The sequence below is a fragment of the Pleurodeles waltl genome, chromosome 9, assembly GCF_031143425.1.
Source record: "Pleurodeles waltl isolate 20211129_DDA chromosome 9, aPleWal1.hap1.20221129, whole genome shotgun sequence".
Lineage (NCBI taxonomy): Eukaryota > Metazoa > Chordata > Amphibia > Caudata > Salamandridae > Pleurodeles > Pleurodeles waltl.
Genome location: NC_090448.1, coordinates 37,752,931 through 37,771,032, shown reverse-complemented (window position 1 = coordinate 37,771,032; position 18,102 = coordinate 37,752,931). Strand labels below are relative to the sequence as shown.

The 18,102-nt window shown below is 45.3% G+C and overlaps 1 protein-coding gene across 2 annotated transcripts in view; it reads right to left on the bottom strand.

Annotated features, from left to right (window-relative positions):
* Positions 1-214: 214 nt before the first annotated feature.
* The window catches only part of NCKIPSD (NCK interacting protein with SH3 domain), a 328,023-nt gene continuing 310,135 nt past the window's right edge, over positions 215-18,102 (bottom strand). For both annotated transcript variants that reach the window (XM_069206217.1, XM_069206218.1), the window contains exons 11-13: positions 17,032-17,124; positions 10,671-10,843; positions 215-5,964 (exon numbers count right to left, since the gene is read on the bottom strand). In XM_069206217.1, the coding sequence (XP_069062318.1) occupies positions 5,761-5,964; positions 10,671-10,843; positions 17,032-17,124 (470 nt within the window). In that variant the 3' untranslated portion in view covers positions 215-5,760. The remainder of the gene's footprint in view (positions 5,965-10,670; positions 10,844-17,031; positions 17,125-18,102) is intronic.

The following is an 18,102-nucleotide window of genomic DNA, read 5'->3' as shown; positions in this document are numbered from 1 at the left end:
GCCGCATGAACGAATAAATGTTTTATTTATGATGCAAATGGCTAAGCTGAAAGCATCCTGTGCTTATTCACCAGCAATAAATGATTATGTCTTCATTAGTGAATATTTTCTCAATAAATACAGTCAAGTTGCATGAACATTTACATATCTCGCCCGAGAAGCGGAAGGCAAACGCTGATGAATGCCACGAAGCAAGAAGACTGTTGCATCCACATAAAGTTTCAGGAATAAATTCAGTTTTATTTCAAGCTAGTGTTAGGGGTTCGATTTCAGTGCACGGCAGCTGAGTAACATGTGCAGATAAGTCACTTGCAAAGTCAGTCAAAGATACAAGAGGCGTAACTAGTTACTATGACATCCAGTACATGTCAACTATTATTAAAAGCAGGTCTGAACTAGCATGATTTATGGAAGAAATGGATGAAACATTTTTTTGTTTATTAAAGATCCCTGGTTACTCAAGTAAAACTGCTCATTTGAGTGCTGTTGAGACCTCGCATACAGTCCACTTCTGGCCTGTGTACTACCGCTGCTAATGCCATGATCAGGATCACCCTACAGTGCTTTGGAATCTCAGCGTAAACATAATTCCTTATAAAATGCATGTAAGCAGACAACAAGTGCAAACGTTGCTAAAAACTCAGCCCCGAGCAATAGTGGTCATACTGGGGCTCGTCCGCATATGGCACAGTGTTGGCAAACAAGGGACAGTAATTCACGACACGTTAAAGCATGGATGTCCAAGCAGCCGCATCAATGAGTCCATCAAGACCTATAGGTAAAAACACATGGATGCAAATCAATAATGGATTAGTCAGTGCATAAGAGCGATTATTTGGTGTAGTTCTCTGTGAACACACTAAATACAAAACGCTTCCAGGAAGAAATAAATGAATATCAGTGCACATCTATCCACGCCTTGATGCACTCTACTAGGAGGTGAATGAGCCTCACATAATGGTTAAAAGCATCTTCCTCATTCCATCCCGGTACCCATGCCAAGAGATGCAGTGCTCTTGCCTTAAGCATCTTCATCACCCCTTCCGGGTACCCAGGCCACTGAGAGGCAATGCTCTTGCTTTAAGCATCTTCATCACTTCATCCTAGCACACATGCCACTGAGAAGCAATGCTCTTGCTTTAAGCATCTTCATCACCTCATCCTGGTAACCATGCCAAGAGATGCAGTGCTCTTGCCTTAAGCATCTTCATCACTTCCTCCTGGTACCAATGCCAGTGAGAGGCAATGCTCTTGCTTTAAGCATCTTCATCACCCCTTCCAGGTACCCAGGCCACTGAGAGGCAATGCTCTTGCTTTAAGCATCTTCATCACTTCATCCTAGCACACATGCCACTGAGAAGCAATGCTCTTGCTTTAAGCATCTTCATCACCTCATCCTGGTAACCATGCCAAGAGATGCAGTGCTCTTGCCTTAAGCATCTTCATCACTTCCTCCTGGTACCAATGCCAGTGAGAGGCAATGCTCTTGCTTTAAGCATCTTCATCACTTCATCATAATACACATGCCACTGAGAAGCAATGCTCTTTCCTTAAGCATCTTCATCACTTCTTCCTGGTACCCATGCCATTGAGAAGCAATGCTCTTGCTTTAAGCATCTTCATCACCCCATCCGGGTACCCATGCCACTAAGAGGCAATGCTCTTGCTTTAAGCAGCTTCATCACTTCATCCTAGTACCCATGCCACTGAGAAGCAATGCCCTTACCTTAAGCATCTTCATCTTTCTATCCTGGTACCCACAACAAGAGATGCAATGCTCTTACCTTTAGAGGTTACTCTACACAAAGCAACTTTGCGAAATAATACTTATCAAACAAAAGCCAAAGCCAATCACTTATCCATAGTTGTGGTCCACACGACCATAATGACATTAACCAGTAAAGATGCGACCTAAGCAATTAACACTCTCAGGTGAGACCATTTTTCAGTCATGATAAGGGTGCTGGTCGCTGATCCAGGTGTCCTCCCACTCAGCACATCTGCACTCATGGTTATCCGACTACCGCCCACCTGTCCCTGTAAGACTGATCAATAAACGTGTTAAAAATCACATATGAACTTTGGGAAGTGCCAGGAATTCAGAAAGAGGGTACTGGGTCGTGGCCAGAGAGAAACAGAACAAATGCAGATGGAGCCATGACTTGCTGAAGCATGACAAACAGAAACAAACGCAAAGGAGATATTCTGCAACAGAAAATTCTTTTGGCAAGAAGAGACCATTTAACCAGGCCAAAATACCCAGAAACTACTAGTGATAGGGACTCTGACACATAACTATAACTGTTTCACTTCCATGGCAATCACAAGGCTAGGGTCTGATCCAGTGGATTCCACCAGGTTGTTCAACCACAAGAACCTCACAGCATTTTGGACATTGTAGGATTTCGGGACACGTATGAATGATGCTGGGGAAAAGGTGCAAGCCCAACACCACAAGTAGTCCCAATACCTGGAAGAACCTAGTTTATGCTAATTTTCAACATAAATAGTAGTTTGTGAGACACGCAGATGGAATTTTAAGAGCACTACATAAGGTTCCCTAAATGAGAATTTGTCCTTAATCATTCAGTGTGTAATGAAACAATCCAGAAATTTGAGTTGTTATATAAATCCAAATAAGTCGATGATTTTGGGTCAAAACACAGATTGAAAAAATGCCACAGAAAGCAGTTTAAGTGTTTTGTCATCCCAAACCTGCTGCCCAAGAAGTGAAATTGTTCATTGCCCAACTGCCCAGTTTACACCATTTCAAAATCAAAAAAGCCTGAATGACAAGACCAGAGTTTCACTGTCCTCTCCAGGACATTCTCTGAATGGGCCTAACCCAGGCACAGTTTTCAGCTGGGCAGGCTTTCCAGCTTAGACTTTCCAAAATAGGCCTTGTTTACAGCCTCAAATGTCACAATAAGGAAGGGTACCCTTCGAAATGATGAGAAAAGTCTTAAGAGAAAAATGTAACTTTTCACCATGAAACTTCTATAATTTACTCAGACTCATTGTTATCTACCAATAACTTTAGCTATGCATCAAACGGTTTCTCTATGCAACAAAGCCTGACTCTGGTCACAGAACTATTATTAAATAAGATAAAAATACAAAAATGGTGTCCCACATTCCCACGTAATATTGGTACCTGGTGTTATCTGGTTTGCAAAGTCCTGGAGCATCGCTGCTTCCTTTATCCAATCTTCATGTTAGTAATCCCTCTCCCGCCCAATATGGATGCTTTAAACAAAACTTGCTAAGAGCTATGAGAAACTACCAACAATAGTATTTCAGAATTGGACTTCTCGGGTATGAAAAACTGGAAAGATGAGTTCAAGCCGTATGGTGAAAGAAACAATCTGTAAATTCCAGCTGTAGACTCTATTCCCATCATTGTTTAGAATGGGCTTCTCCGTGAATTAAAACATTCGGACTAGGAAAGCAGCCAGCAAAAGGTGCTGCGATACTTGAATATATCGCCCTTTACTTCACTATCAGTACTATCCCGGAGGGTAATCCTAGGTGACCAGTTATCCTTTAATAGCCACTGGACCTAGTTGCTACAGATAGGTTTCTGGGCTTTGGGTTATCTTGGATCAGAAGAACAAATTAATACATTTACCGCTTAAATTTAAATACACCGCCTTAAAAGGGGATTGATCGCTGCTGCTTTAAAGATGGAACTGGAAATTTGTCTAGGCAGAACAGGAGGGAAGGTTTACACAATGTAACCAAAAGTCCCAGCCAGAGGCTCTCGCTTGGATCCTACGCTGGAGGCGTTCCCAGGGCAGAACGCGCAATCACAATTTCCAATAACCGGATTCTCTGCTGACCTAACACCAATCAATACAGGATTCCAGTAACTGATTTAAAAGCAGTAATAAAAAAAAGCTTCAGAGGTAGGAGTATGCCCTTGGAAGATGGCCAAAAACTAAGAGTGCTTCTGAAAGCTTGAATTTTAAAAGGAGAGAAAGTCTTTCTAATGTTTCAATGTTGTTGTCTATTACTCTTGGTATCAGGCGATCTAGGCTAAAATTTTAAATCTGGTAAAATGACATCATTTAATGAAAATAAGATTATCAATTTAGGCACCAATTGCAGGTTTTGGGAACAAGGAGAAGACTGGCAGAAATCCTTACCCAGATTATCAGCATTTATCGCCTTTCACTTTTAACGTAAAGCAAACGTCGATAGGCTACGATGAACCCACTGTTAAGGTAAGTAGCAATGTAATTGTGGTTGATGGATACAAAGGAACCACAGAGAAGGCAAGTTTAAGACACAGCTGCAGGGTTGCCAGGATACATCAGAATTTCTTTCCCAAATTTGCCGACAGAGACTGGTCTCCTATTCAACATTAGACAGCCAAGAGAATAAAGCCGAGAACCATAATCTGAAATCAGGGTTAGCAGAGTATATCACCCCATTGGTCATTCCCACAACAGACAAGGTCCAATTTAAGACTAACTTCCGAGAAGGGACGGATCTAAGAAATAACACCTTGATACAACCTCTCTCTACTGGGGAAGAAGCCCCGGTAGGGTCAGCTGTTCTCCTTCATTGTAGATGTGACCAAACCACGGCTTGTAAATTGTGCGTGATGTCAGAAGCAGGAGATGCTATGACACTATGATCATTAGGATGATACAGGGCCGCCTTTTCTGTTACGTTTTCTCCGGCGAGGTATACTTGGGAAATGTTAACCCAAGGAAGAAAACATTTCATGCTTTTATCGACGAAGCAAAGTAAAATTGTATTGCCATTGCACTAAATCACAAAGTAAGTAACAGCACCAGCTGAGATTCGCGTATTGCCAGGGACCAGGTGGATATTAATGTGTTTACATCCATAGATGCCTTCCATGAAGGACATAATTACCATCAAACTAAGGTTTCGGACATTGCGCTTAATTAGCTTATAAACATTCAATACTATGAAAAATTCCGACTCCCCATTCAGTCGTAACCCAGGGCTCCCCCGTCCTCCCCCCAATCTCAAACCTCAGGTTTTTAGTCAAAAGGTGCACCCTTATGAGTGCAACTCAATCCTTGGACATACAGCCGGGCCTGCTTCTGGGATAAATGAGAAACAAGCCCCATTTTTCAAAAAAGCTATTCGGGCAGCTATAAAACACTACTTCGCGCAACCCAGGAAAGCAGATACAAAATTTGCTAAGAAATAATCCCAAAGGATTTTGAGAACAAAACAAACTAAGGTATCAAGCATCTAGTGCAGGGTGATTTGAGATGACGTTTCTTAGTGTAGCTGATCAATAGCGAAGATGGTCACGCAATTCAGAATCTTCCTAAAGAGAAACGCTGCCTTGTAACAGACTACAGGAAGCAATGCTGAATTGACTTTATAATGCCTAAAACACTACTTAATAGTTCAGTAAACAAAATGAAAGTTATGATTTGCAACCTACTTGCAGGTCTGTCCCATGTGTGCATCATGGTCTATAAAAACTCACCCCTAGCCCACTTGGCTCAAACTTGTCAAACCTTTGCCACTTGAACTGCTGGGAACAAGCACCGAACAGCTCATAAATGTACCATAATTCTTTACGACTGCTGACAACAACCAATGGTAAAGGGTTCCCCAGAGTGGTTGGTTCTACCTCGCCTGGTTGCAAAAGAAATGTTGGTAAATGTCAATGCGAACTGATAAACCTGGCAAAATAAAGTCATCTGGTGCAGCAGCCATTTCTTCTCCAAGTAGGAGGCTATTCAGTTCAGTCTCTTTAACTCTTGACCCTTAGTCCATCCCAGCAGATATATCCGGGAACTCTTTGTGGATTTCGTGGACTATCATTTTGTCCATTTGGCAGTGAGGTCCCTCCTCTTCCTCTGATAGGATACGCTGCAGCGTCCTCTGCAGGTCGTTGTAACGGTGCCGGTGCTGGAGGTAATCCGTCGAGCGGATGATGGCGTGCATCAGTGACAAGTATTCCATCCGCAGCTGCGTAGAAGTAGAACAACAACATTTTCAACATCTCGAGAGACTGCAGATAAAGAAAATGAGAAAAATACCATCCCTCTACCTAGTTGTTAAATTCACTGATTTCTGTACGCATCCACATTCAACACTAAGGGCCTGATTTAGAACCTAGTGGACAGGTTACGTTGTCACAAACATGAAGACTATCCCCTCCGCATCATTACAACTGCATTACATCGTATGGCACTGGCAACACAACAGACATGGTCTCTGTCACGTTTGTGAGGGAGAGCAAGCAACCTGTCCACCAAACTCTGAATCAGGCCCCAACTTCTCATGCCTCAGGTCCCAGCCCAGCTTTCCCCATACTGCTGCATCGCTCTTGTTCCGGTCTTCTCCTTGATTTATCCCTCATTTTTTTAGTCCCTCCTCCCTGCTTTTCCCTTGTTATCACTGTTTTGTTTACTTTACACCCCCCATTTTTGTGTTGCTTTTACATTGCTTTTTCACCTGTGTTTTGTATGCATTCTACTTACCTTTCTCTCGTTTTCACTGCTTCCTCCTTGCCTTTTATGTAGTTTTTGGTTGGTTTTCTCCTTGCTTTTTCCCTTACTGCTCCTGCATGTCACCCATTATTTCCTGCCTAGCCCCTCCCACCTGGACCTACTCAATGGAGGCCACAGCATGACTCCATTGAGTAGGTCCCAGGCCCAGCTCTCCCCGTGCTGCTGCATTGCTCATGCTCCTGTCTTCACTTTGCTTTTCCCCCGTTTTTTGTGTGCCTTCTCATTGAGTTTCCCTTGTTCTCACTGCTTTCTCCTTGCTTTCCCCCAGTTTGAGTGCCTTCTCATTGATTTTCCTTCATTTTCACTGTTTTCTCCTTGCTTTCACCCTTGTTTTTTGTGTGCCTTCCCCTTGCTTTTGCCCGTTTTTTGTGCGCCTTGTCCTTGCTTTTCCCTTGTTCTCACTGCTTTCTCCTTGCTTCCCCCAATTTTTTGTGTGCCTTCTCATTGATTTTCCTTCATTTTCACTGTTTTCTCCTTGCTTTTCTCCCCGTTTTTTGTGTGACTCATCCTTGCTTTTCCCTGTTTTTTTTGTGTGCCTTGTCCTTGCCTTTTCCTGTTTTTTTTGTATGCCTTCTCTTTTTTTTCACTAGTTTTCACTGCTTTCTACTTGCTTTTTCCTTCTTTTTTTGTGTGCCCTCCCCTTGCTTTTCCTGTTTTTTGTGTGCCTCCTCCTTGCTTTTCCTGTTTTTTGTGTGCCTTCTCCTTGCTTTTCACTAGTTTTCATTGCTTTCTACTTGCCTTTCCCCTCTTTTTTGTGTGCTTTTCCCTGGTTTTCATTACTTTCTCCTTGCATTTCCCCCGTTTTAGTGTGCATTGTCCTTGCCTTTCCCTCGTTTTCACTGCTTTCTCCTCGCCTTTTTTGTTGTTTTTTGTATGTCTTCTCTGTGCTTTTTCCCTTATCGCTCCCACGTGCCACTAGTTATTTCCCGCCGAGCCCCTTATAACGCCCCCCCTCCTCACAGGACCTACTTACTTGAGGCCGCAGCACGACCTCATTGAGCAGGTCCCAGGCCCAGCTTGTCCCAGACCCAGCTCTCCCCATGCTGCTGCACTGCTCTTGCTCCTGTCTTTTCCTTGCTTTCCCCTGCTTTCCCCCATTTTTTTTGTGTGCCTTCTCATTGCTTTTCCTCCATTTACACTGCTTTCTCCTTGCTTTCACTCTCATTTTCTGTGTGCCTTCTCCTTGCTTTTCCCTTGTTTTCACTGCTTTCTTCTTGCTTTTCCCATTTTTATGCCTGCTTCTTGCTTTTCTCTCATTTTCACTGCTTTCTCCTTGCTCTTCCCTTGTTGTTTCTGCATGGTGCATGTTATTTCCTGCCTAGCCCTGCCCACCGCCTCTCAGCGCCGACTCTCCCAGGACCTTCTTAATAGGGGCCCCAGCACGACCCCATTCAGCGGGCCCCAGCGCGACCCCACTGAGCAGGCCCCAGCCAGGCCCATCTCTCGCTATGCTGCTGCATCGCTCTTGTCTTCTCCTTGCTTTTTCAGTGCCTTGAGACCCTCACAGGTGATTTTCTGTGCTTTATAAATCCTTGATTGATTGATTAATCCTTTATATATATTTCTGCGTACAAAATCTTTTCTACTTCCTTTTCCATTTTAGTTTGCCCCTCCTCCCCACTTCTGGCCTCTTTTTCTCTATATTTCTTCTTGGTCAATTTTACCAACCTATCTGTGTAAGAACATTCCTGTGGGCCTCGAGCAGATGGTGGGAGAAAGAGGCGAAAGAAGTGTTCTGTTTCGTCACCTCCAAGCACCTTTCATGAAGGCCTCCTCTAATGGAAGGGTCTAACAGATATTGTGTAACAATCACTTCAAAAAGTACAGGGGCTCAAATCCACTGAATGCCACTGATGGCTTGCTCAACCACACATGCCTTTTTTTGGCATCAATCATGAGTCAACACTACACATTCACCATCACCCTCCAGTGACTTAACAGGTCAGGCCTACCTGTCTTGTCATTCAACACAGAGGAGATCCAATGACCCTTCCTCTTCTCTACCTCCTACCTGACCTGGTCTGGCCGAAGAGTGCCTTCTACACAATGCAAACACTGCATTGCATCTTCCAACGCCTTGGATACCAACAAAAACTACAATCAATCCTCACATGCGTAATCTCCAAGCTTGAATATACCAACAGCCTATACCCTGACACCCCCAGAGTCACCATATGCAAAATACACTGTATACAAAATACTGCTGCAAGATGACTTCTCCTCCTTCACCCAAGGGAACGGATGACTCAAGTCATACAATCACTTCACTGGCTACCTACCGCCAAAAGGCAATGTCCAAGGCACTCTATATTGTCCACAGGGCCTCCAAGGAAAAGGACTGCTATACCTACATGTTAAATTCAAGCAATACAAACAAAACTGAGCTCCAGGGATTGCACCCCTGATCATCAAACCACCTTACTATAAGAAATCAAAAGGAGGCACTTCTTTTTCAGTACAAGCTCTGGAACTCGCTAGCGTATGAATATGAAGGATCAAGAGCACGTGCACTTCAGAAGAGAGCTGAAAACATGGTACTTCCAAGAAAACAATATCATTCCACAACGGGATACAACACAGAAAAATAATCACACATTTAAGTGCAATCTATGGCTTACAGCCCACAGATATAAAACAACCCAACCAGTGCGCTACTTTCTATATCCAGGTTAAAGAAAGAAGTACTGCCCTATGGTTAGCCTGGACAGTATATAGTTGTAGCTTAAGTCTCTTACACTCCTGTAGGACCTACGGGTCTTGTCCATCACCCAGTACTATATCCGCCCATAGTCCAGCCCTTACCAGCTGAACAGGTGTGGAATAACTGAAGATATCTGCAACATACTGCTAGCCAATCGGAGGACTCCAGTTTAGAGCTCATCACGGCAGATCTCCTAACCTCTACCCTCTCCAACCATGCCTTCTCAGGACCAAAAACTTAATACAAAATATCAAACTGGACAACCCAGTGCAGTAACCCAATAAGTGGACTATGATCCTAGGAAATACAATAAAGGAACTTGCAAAACTGCACAAAGCTGCCAGTTACTGAAAACCATAAACTGTTGTCTACGTCACACACCTCTTCATCCACCACGGTGCTAAGTGCAACACCACATAATATGATAACCGCACCTCGGTGGTGATCACGCACATCACGGAAACACTTACCACACATGGTAAAAAAACAAATACAACATCCCTCCAACCACACACCATTCACGGCGGTGCTTATTGCCCATGTAGGCAAGCAATTCAGTGACCCATGTAAGGTTAGTAAGTGCTATATAAATGCTGAAATATAATACAATTGTGTCCATTGGTGACAACTCCCATCCTTTCAGATGCTCCCCATCCACCAATTGTTATTTTTCAATGTCCTGACCAGCTGTGCCCTATAACCCTCCCCGTTAGCTCCTTGTCTTTACCCCTTCTGCGTTTCACCATTCGCTGTTGCTCATTCCAACAGTCTCCACACTTTCTCCTGCCTTCCATCCGTCATGGGTACCCCTCTGAGCTCTTCCTTTCTGATCCTCTTCCCCCCGTCACTCTCTCCCTTTCATCGTCTCCATGTTCCCTTCCAAGTTCTCAGCCTCTTGCACGTACCTCCCAGCCAGCTGCACGCCTGGGCCCTCCTGTCCGACAGGATACCTCTTCTTAGGTCTGTGCAAGCTCACCAGAATTTTTCCAGCAGAGGAAGTGCACATTTTTATTCTGCTTCTGAAATCTGACCTGCACTCTATTTACAGCACTCACGCAACAGGTGTGCCAGCAAATATTGAAAACTAGGTGCACCTGCGACAACACGTGGGACAGTGGATGCTGCTCATACAGTCTCCAGTGTACCAGACACACAACAGTTGTAGAGGTCGCAATATGGTGGATGGTTCACCTTGGGAATTATTGTTACTGGAACTCAGAAGACACTATATTCACCAAAGTGGGCCAAGTCAAACTGCTTATGTCTGTCTTAGGTTGGATTGTACAGCACTAAGAAACCTGGTGGAGTATGTGGGATATAAAACAATTAGTAAATAAACAAATATGTTACAGCAAAAGCTTAAACCACTATTCTTACAATAAAACCTTCCAATATCTTTTAGCGTTAAAGATCAAAGACCAACATCAAACCCCTCTCCCACCGTGGATCCCATCACCAACCTTGTCTCCGGGCGAGAGGTCTGCTATCTGCCTGACGATGATGTCTATCATAACCATCATGTCAGTGTGGTAGAACAGACTGGACGTGTCTTTGCTGGAGAAGAGATCCTGCAGGAACTTCAGCACCGAGTGCGGCGGCTGAGGCTGGTGTTTGAAGATGCAGACAGGATCATCTGGTTACCAAACATAAGGCATGGTCAGAAGAGGCAGCAAAAAGGATCGACTGTCAGTGGCTGTCAAAAGTGTCACTTATCATTGCTTTATTTTAGAGTATGAACACAAATAATACATCATACAAAAGAAGACAGGAATTCCAATGAGCAAGAATGTAGGCATTGCTAATTTTGGGTATACAAAGTTATTAGCACACCTAAGTGATAGTAATTGCAAGTCAAATTTGTAGGAGGCTGGCCTGGCTTGTAGTGGTACCAAGGGGTACTTACACTTTGTACCAGGTCCAGTTATCCCTTATTAGTGTAGAAGAGGTGTCTAGCAGCTTAGGCTGAACTAGGGGACATGCAAAGCTCCTACTATACCACTGGTGTCATATGCACAATATCATAAGAAAACACAATACACAGATATACTAAAAATAAAGGTACTTTATTTTTATGACAATATGCCAAAAGTATCTCAGTGAGTTCCCTCAGTATGAGGATAGCAAATATACACAAGATATATGTACACAATACCAAAAATATGCAGTAATAGCAATAGAAACCAATGCAAGCAATGTACAGTCACAATAGATTGCAATGAGAGCACAGGTATAGGGGCAACACAAACCACATACTCCAAAAGTGGAATGCGAATAACGTATGGACCCCAAACCTATGTGAGCTTGTAGAGGGTCGCTGGGACTGTAAGAAAACGGTGAGGGTTAGAAAAATAGCCCACCCCAAGACCCTGAAAAGTAGGTGTAAATTGCACCTAAGTTCCCCAGAGAGCACAGAAGTCGTGATAGGGGAATTCTGCAAGGAAGACCAACACCAGCAATGCAACCAAGATGGATTTCCGGACGAGAGTACCTGTGGAACAAGGGGACCAAGTCCAAGTGTCGCGACAAAGTCGAGATTGGGCAGGTGCCCAGGAAATGCCAGCTAAGGATGCAAAGAAGCTGCCCCCGGATGGTCAAAGCTGTGGATTCTGCAAGAACGAAGAGGACTAGGAACTTCCCCTTTGGAGGATGGATGTCCCACGTCGTGAAGAAGCTTGCAGAGGTGTTCCCACGCAGAAAGACCGCAAACAAGCCTTGCTAGCTGCAAGGGTCGCGGTTAGGGTTTTTGGATGCTGCTGTGGCCCAGGAGGGACCAGGATGTCGCCAATTGCGTGAGGAGACAGAGGGGGCGCCCAGCAAGACAAGGAGCCCACTCAGAAGCAGGCAGCACCCACAGAAGTGCCAGAACAGGCACTACGAAGAAGAGTGAACCAGAGCTCACCCGAAGTCACAAAAGGAGATCCCACGACGCCGGAGGACAACTCAGAAGGTTGTGCACTGCAGGTTAGAGTGTCGGGGACCCAGGCTTGGCTGTGCACAAAGAAATCCTGGAAGAGTGCACAGGAGCCGGAGCAGCTGCAAATCACGCGGTACCCAGCAATGCAGTCTAGCGTGGTGAGGCAAGGACTTACCTCCACCAAACTTGGACTGAAGAGTCACTGGACTGTGGGAGTCACTTGGACAGAGTTGCTGCGTTCCAGGGACCACGCTCGTCGTGCTGAAAGGGGACCCAGAGGACCGGTGATGCAGGCTTTTGTTGCCTGCGGTTGCAGGGGGAAGATTCAGTCGACCCACGGGAGATTTCTTCGGAGCTTCTAGTGCAGAGAGGAGGCAGACTACCCCGACAGCATGCACCACCAGGAAAACAGTCGAGAAGGCGGCAGGATCAGCGATACAAGGTTGCAGTAGTCGTCTTTGCTACTTTGTTGCGGTTTTGCAGGAGTCCTGAGCAGTCAGCGGTCGATTCCGTGGCAGAAGGTGAAGAGAGAGATGCAGAGGAACTCTGATGAGCTCTTGCATTCGTTATCTAAAGAATTCCCCAAAGCAGAGACTCTAAATAGCCAAAAAAGGAGGTTTGGCTACTTAGGAAGGAGGATAGGCTAGCAACACAGGTAAGAGCCTATCAGGAGGAGTCTCTGACGTCACCTGCTGGCACTGGCCACTCATAGCAGTCCAGTGTGCCAGCAGCACCTCTGTTTCCAAGATGGCAGAGGTCTGGAGCACACTGGAGGAGCTCTGGGCACCTCCTCTGGGAGGTGCGGGTCAGGGGAGTGGTCACTCCCCTTTCCTTTGTCCAGTTTCGTGCCAGAGCAGGGCTGGGTGATCCCTGAACCGGTGTAGACTGGCTTATGCAGAGATGGGCACCATCTGTGCCCATCAAAGCATTTCCAGAGGCTGGGGGAGGCTACTCCTCCCCAGCCCTGGCACCATTTTCCAAAGGGAGAGGGTGTAACACCCTCTCTCTGAGGAAGTCCTTTGTTCTGCCTTCCTGGGCCAAGCCTGGCTGGACCCCAGGAGGGCAGAAACCTGTCTGAGGGGTTGGCAGCAGCAGCAGCTGCAGAGAAACCCCGGGAGAGGTAGTTTGGCAGTACCCGGGTCTGTGCTAGAGAACCGGGGGATCATGGAATTGTCTCCCCAATGCCAGGATGGCATTGGGGTGACAATTCCATGATCTTAGACATGTTACATGGCCATGTTCGGAGTTACCATTGTGACGCTGTACATAGGTAGGGACCTATGTACAGTGCACGCGTGTAATGGTGTCCCCGCACTCACAAAGTCCGGGGAATTTGCCCTGAACGATGTGGGGGCACCTTGGCTAGTGCCAGGGTGCCCACACACTAAGTAACTTAGCACCCAACCTTTACCAGGTAAAGGTTAGACATATAGGTGACTTATAAGTTACTTAAGTGCAGTGGTAAATGGCTGTGAAATAACGTGGACTTTATTTCACTCAGGCTGCAGTGGTAGGCCTGTGTAAGAATTGTCAGAGCTCCCTATGGGTGGAAAAAGAAATGCTGCAGCCCATAGGGATCTCCTGGAACCCCAATACCCTGGGTACCTTAGTACCATATACTAGGGAATTATAAGGGTGTTCCAGTATGCCAATGTGAATTGGTGAAATTGGTCACTAGCCTGTTAGTGACAATTTGTAAAGAGAGAGCATAACCACTGAGGTTCTGGTTACCAGAGCCTCAGTGAGACAGTTAGGCATCACACAGAGAACACATACATATAGGCCACAAACTTATGAGCACTGGGGTCCTGGCTAGCAGGATCCCAGTGACGCATAACAACCACACTTACAACATAGGGTTTTCACTATGAACACTGGGCCCTGGCTAGCAGGATCCCAGTGAGACAGTGAAAACACCCTGACATATACTCACAAACAGGCCAAAAGTGGGGGTAACAAGGCTAGAAAGAGGCTACTTTCTCACAAAATTCAACTTAGTTGTTTACAGACAAAGGTCTGCAGTTGTGACCTGATTTATTCTTCTGCGTAGAATGACAAATGTGTGGTGTAATCTTGTACATAAATACATGTCCTCATACAGGAGGCCTGCAAGTGCTTCAGAGTAGGAACGCTTGCAGAATGTGATGAACACCGACAAGCTCCCAAGTTAATATCTGTGCATGTAATTTTCCACCTGGAAAAAGCTGGAGATTCCCTTCTGTTACAGGAAGGAGTAAATTTGCTGTCTGGATAAAAAAGGGGGATGGAACAACCCCAAAGCTAGTTAGCGGCCTTACCGGGAAAGGAGTTAAAAACCTTAGTAAGTGTGAATGCCCTCTTGCATTACATTTTCATCACTGAGAAAGGTGTACCAGTCCTACTTCTGAATGAGTAAATGTTTAAGCTCGCGAGTACTTATGTCAAGCTGCTCAAGAACGGTCCAGCTCAAGAAATGGGGTGCTTCAGGTATCTCCAATTTAGGGGTACAGGTTTATCAGTCTCAGGGCTTAGTACAGCACTTTTCAGATCCTGTGTAGCTTGCGACCTCCCCTCGTGTGAGGCGCTGAACGCTCACTTTTAATTTGTATGGGCTGGTTATATTTCTCTTAGGCACTTCATCCTTACAGAACCATCTGTCTGACCAGATCTTCCATGAAGCTCTCCAATGTCCTCTCCTCACCCTTCACTGAACCCTCTTCCATACTGAAATCAATGTCTTCCTACACCCCATCATCTCTACCCTTCTTCTTCTGTCCCTAATCCTGGACTCACCTTTCTTCCTTCCTGCCACACACCTTTGTAAATCCCCTCAATCTGTAATTTTTAACTGGTTCAACTTCAGAAAACATGTTCCTCCTTATTTTTCTGCTGCTAAACCCTTACCTCCTGTCTAGACTCCTACTGTTCCCTATTCACCGCTCAGCATCTCTACTCGCTCTCTCCCTCCCAAATTGAAAAATCGCTGCTGTCCTGCTGGTCACTCGGTGTTGCTGCACCCTACGCACCTCTTCCACCGCAGCCCATCTTTTACCTTTTAATTTCCAATTCAAATGAAGTATCCTGCAATCTTGTCCCATTCTGTCACCTACCGACCATTGGCCTCTTGTCCCACTTTAATGTTAAGGTTAACGTGTCTCCTGGATTACCTTTTCGCTTCTGGAGTCTTAATATCCTCAACTTTGGGGCTTTACTTTTCTCTGTTGGTCAGAAAGCATTGACCCAGAGAAGATGCGCCACACATTCTCTCGATCTCTCTCTACCTCGCTCGGTCTAGATCACCTTCAACGTTCTGCTGTTCATTACTCTCTTCTTTAAATATTGTGGATCTCAAAACCTGCCAGCGCCCTGGAGCAAGAAGCATCTAACCTCAATAAATAGGCATCGCCTGATGCATGGTGTAGCTGCTTAGCCTATTTCAGGCTGCATTAAACATACTGCATTTGAACAGAGCAAATATTGATTAAGGTACATTATAAATTTACACAATGGGCTGAAGCTTAATTGGAAAATCTATAAAGGAACTGCAGTTGTAACCGAGTCTGCAGTTGTCAGAAAGTGCCCCCTGCGTAAAGGCTCATAAAAACAAATGAACTGTAGAAACACTATGGGGGTTATTCTAACTTTGGAGGAGGTGTTAATCCGTCCCAAAAGTGACGGAAAAGTGACGGATTTACCACCAGCCGTATTACGAGTCCATTATATCCTATGGAACTCGTAATACGGCTGGTGGTATATCCGTCACTTTACCATCACTTTTGGGACGGATTAACACTCCTCCAAAGTTAGAATAACCCCCTATATGTTTTATTAGAACTAAGTTTGAATAATGCCATCAAGAGAGAAGAAGACAGAACTAACCCGCCCATGGGCAAAACGCCCTGCCTCTGAGGCTGCATGTGCTTTTTAAGGCTACGCCACGTGGGTTTTCAAATTCAATGGAGCCCAACATGGGATCTAGCTGTGCTGGGTAGTGCAGGGGGCGTGGACCAAGACCCAAGAAGGGACACAGCCCCCAAGTACTGCTTGAACAGGGCAATGGAATCCAAAATGACTGCACCAAAAAAAAAAAGGATGATACAAGTGTTCTGTATGTCTCTTGCCAGGTCTACTGCCTTTTCTTACCCTCTTGCATATTCTACTTTCAGACGTTTACCACAAGGTGAAGTTGGAGGTACACCACGTTATGTGTGGTCATGTATGAGACGCCGAAGGGAGACGTGGTGTTTCCAATGAAACAGTCCCTAAAAAAATTACGATTCTCTGGGTTCTTGAGGTGGCAACAGAATTGGTGTGCATTCAAGTATTGAAATGTGCTCAAATCTAAGGATGCCAATTTGTAACATGAATTAAGGCCTTCTGCAGTAGGCGTTACATGTTGGCACCGGGGAATCCCTATTAATAACCTGTTGTATAAATTGAGTGTGCAGGTGGCAGAGGGGGTGGAAAGCATTTGGGTATGGTACAGTAGGAGTCAATTCACCATGCCTAAAAACAAATGATGGGACGTCTTCAACTCCACAGTAACCCCACTTACAAATTGAGCGCAGTGTTTTTTTATGCCCATGTAGGATAAAACATCCAACATCTCTAAAGTGCCTGGATAAGAACCTGTGGCTGCTATATGTTCTTCTACGTATTACTAAAACACCTGGACTATTCAGTTTCCCTCTTAAACACTCCTTTATTCTTCGGCCACATCTACCTACCGCACCCCTCACCTGTGTCCTGGACCACTGTGTTGACTACTCCTTCCTTGGACTCTTCTGAACATTTGATGTGAGTCGCCGGACCAATCAGTAAGTGGTCAGATTGTACGTTAAGAGATTAGAACTTCGCAGTGGTTTGCTAAGACTTTGCTCCACACTTGTTGCTGACCAGCACGAACAAGCTTACAGAGAGGGACCCACCTGCCCGGTTCAGAAGCAGTAGCACCTTCTCCGTAAAGACCTTCACGTTGGAGCGCTTGCTTAACGTCGTCATGATCACATTGTTTTCGGGAACTAGAAGAAAGGTGTAAAAAAGTACAAACTGCATTACCACGATCACTACTGAAACAAGGTGCAAGTGGAACTTGGAGTCAATTGCCATTACTAAAGCAAGTAAAACAAGCAGTTGTGGTTTTGTGGAAAGCTATGTAACCTCCCTTGGACAACAGCAAGATAAGCATTCAGTAGACAATGGGATCTGACAACATGAATACATGGGAAAGAGGTGCTTCACATGGCGGAAGACCACGGCGAAACCAGCCCTAGGTTGCATGTGTTTCAGCTCAGGAAGGACCTGCCCTAGCTGCAGCAGGGTCAAGACTAATTTGCATATGGCTGGGTCCAAACTGAGGTGGCATGGTGGGCAAAAAAACAATGGATTGGGATGAACCCCCAAGCGATCGCCAGTGGCTGAGATTAATTCAAGCATTCCATCCATCACCTTGTTGTTTTTGCATTTGCAGCTCTAGTATGCCCAAAGGTTGGTCCTGGGCTCACTGTACCATTGGAACCAAGTGATACTTGGCTGAAGAGCCCTAACTAGGGTGAAAACAGTCCTGCGTTGCCTGTGCTCCGGTTCAGGAAGGACCCGGCTTGGCAATTATTGCTGGACTGATGCCATGAGGAGCAGGGTCAAGTGTGATTTGCATATGGTTGGGTCCAAACTGGGGTGGCATGGTGGGCAAAAAAACGATGGATTGGGATGCAGCTCCAAGCAATCGCCAGTGCCTGAGCTACTTCAAGCTTTCCATCCATTACCTTGTTTTTGAAGGGGTGCTTTACTAACACCATCTGTGCTCCTCTCCTGCCCTCAAACCACAGGGAATACTGCTCTATGTTATCACCATGAGCTAGAGAAGGTGTTAGGGGGTCTGATCTTCTTTCTCCTGCAGACTTTCTACTAGCACAGAAGTCAGAACATAGCACCACCAACATCCAGCCAACAGGACACCAATTACTGCCACACTCAGAACTCTAAGGCATAAGAGTTCC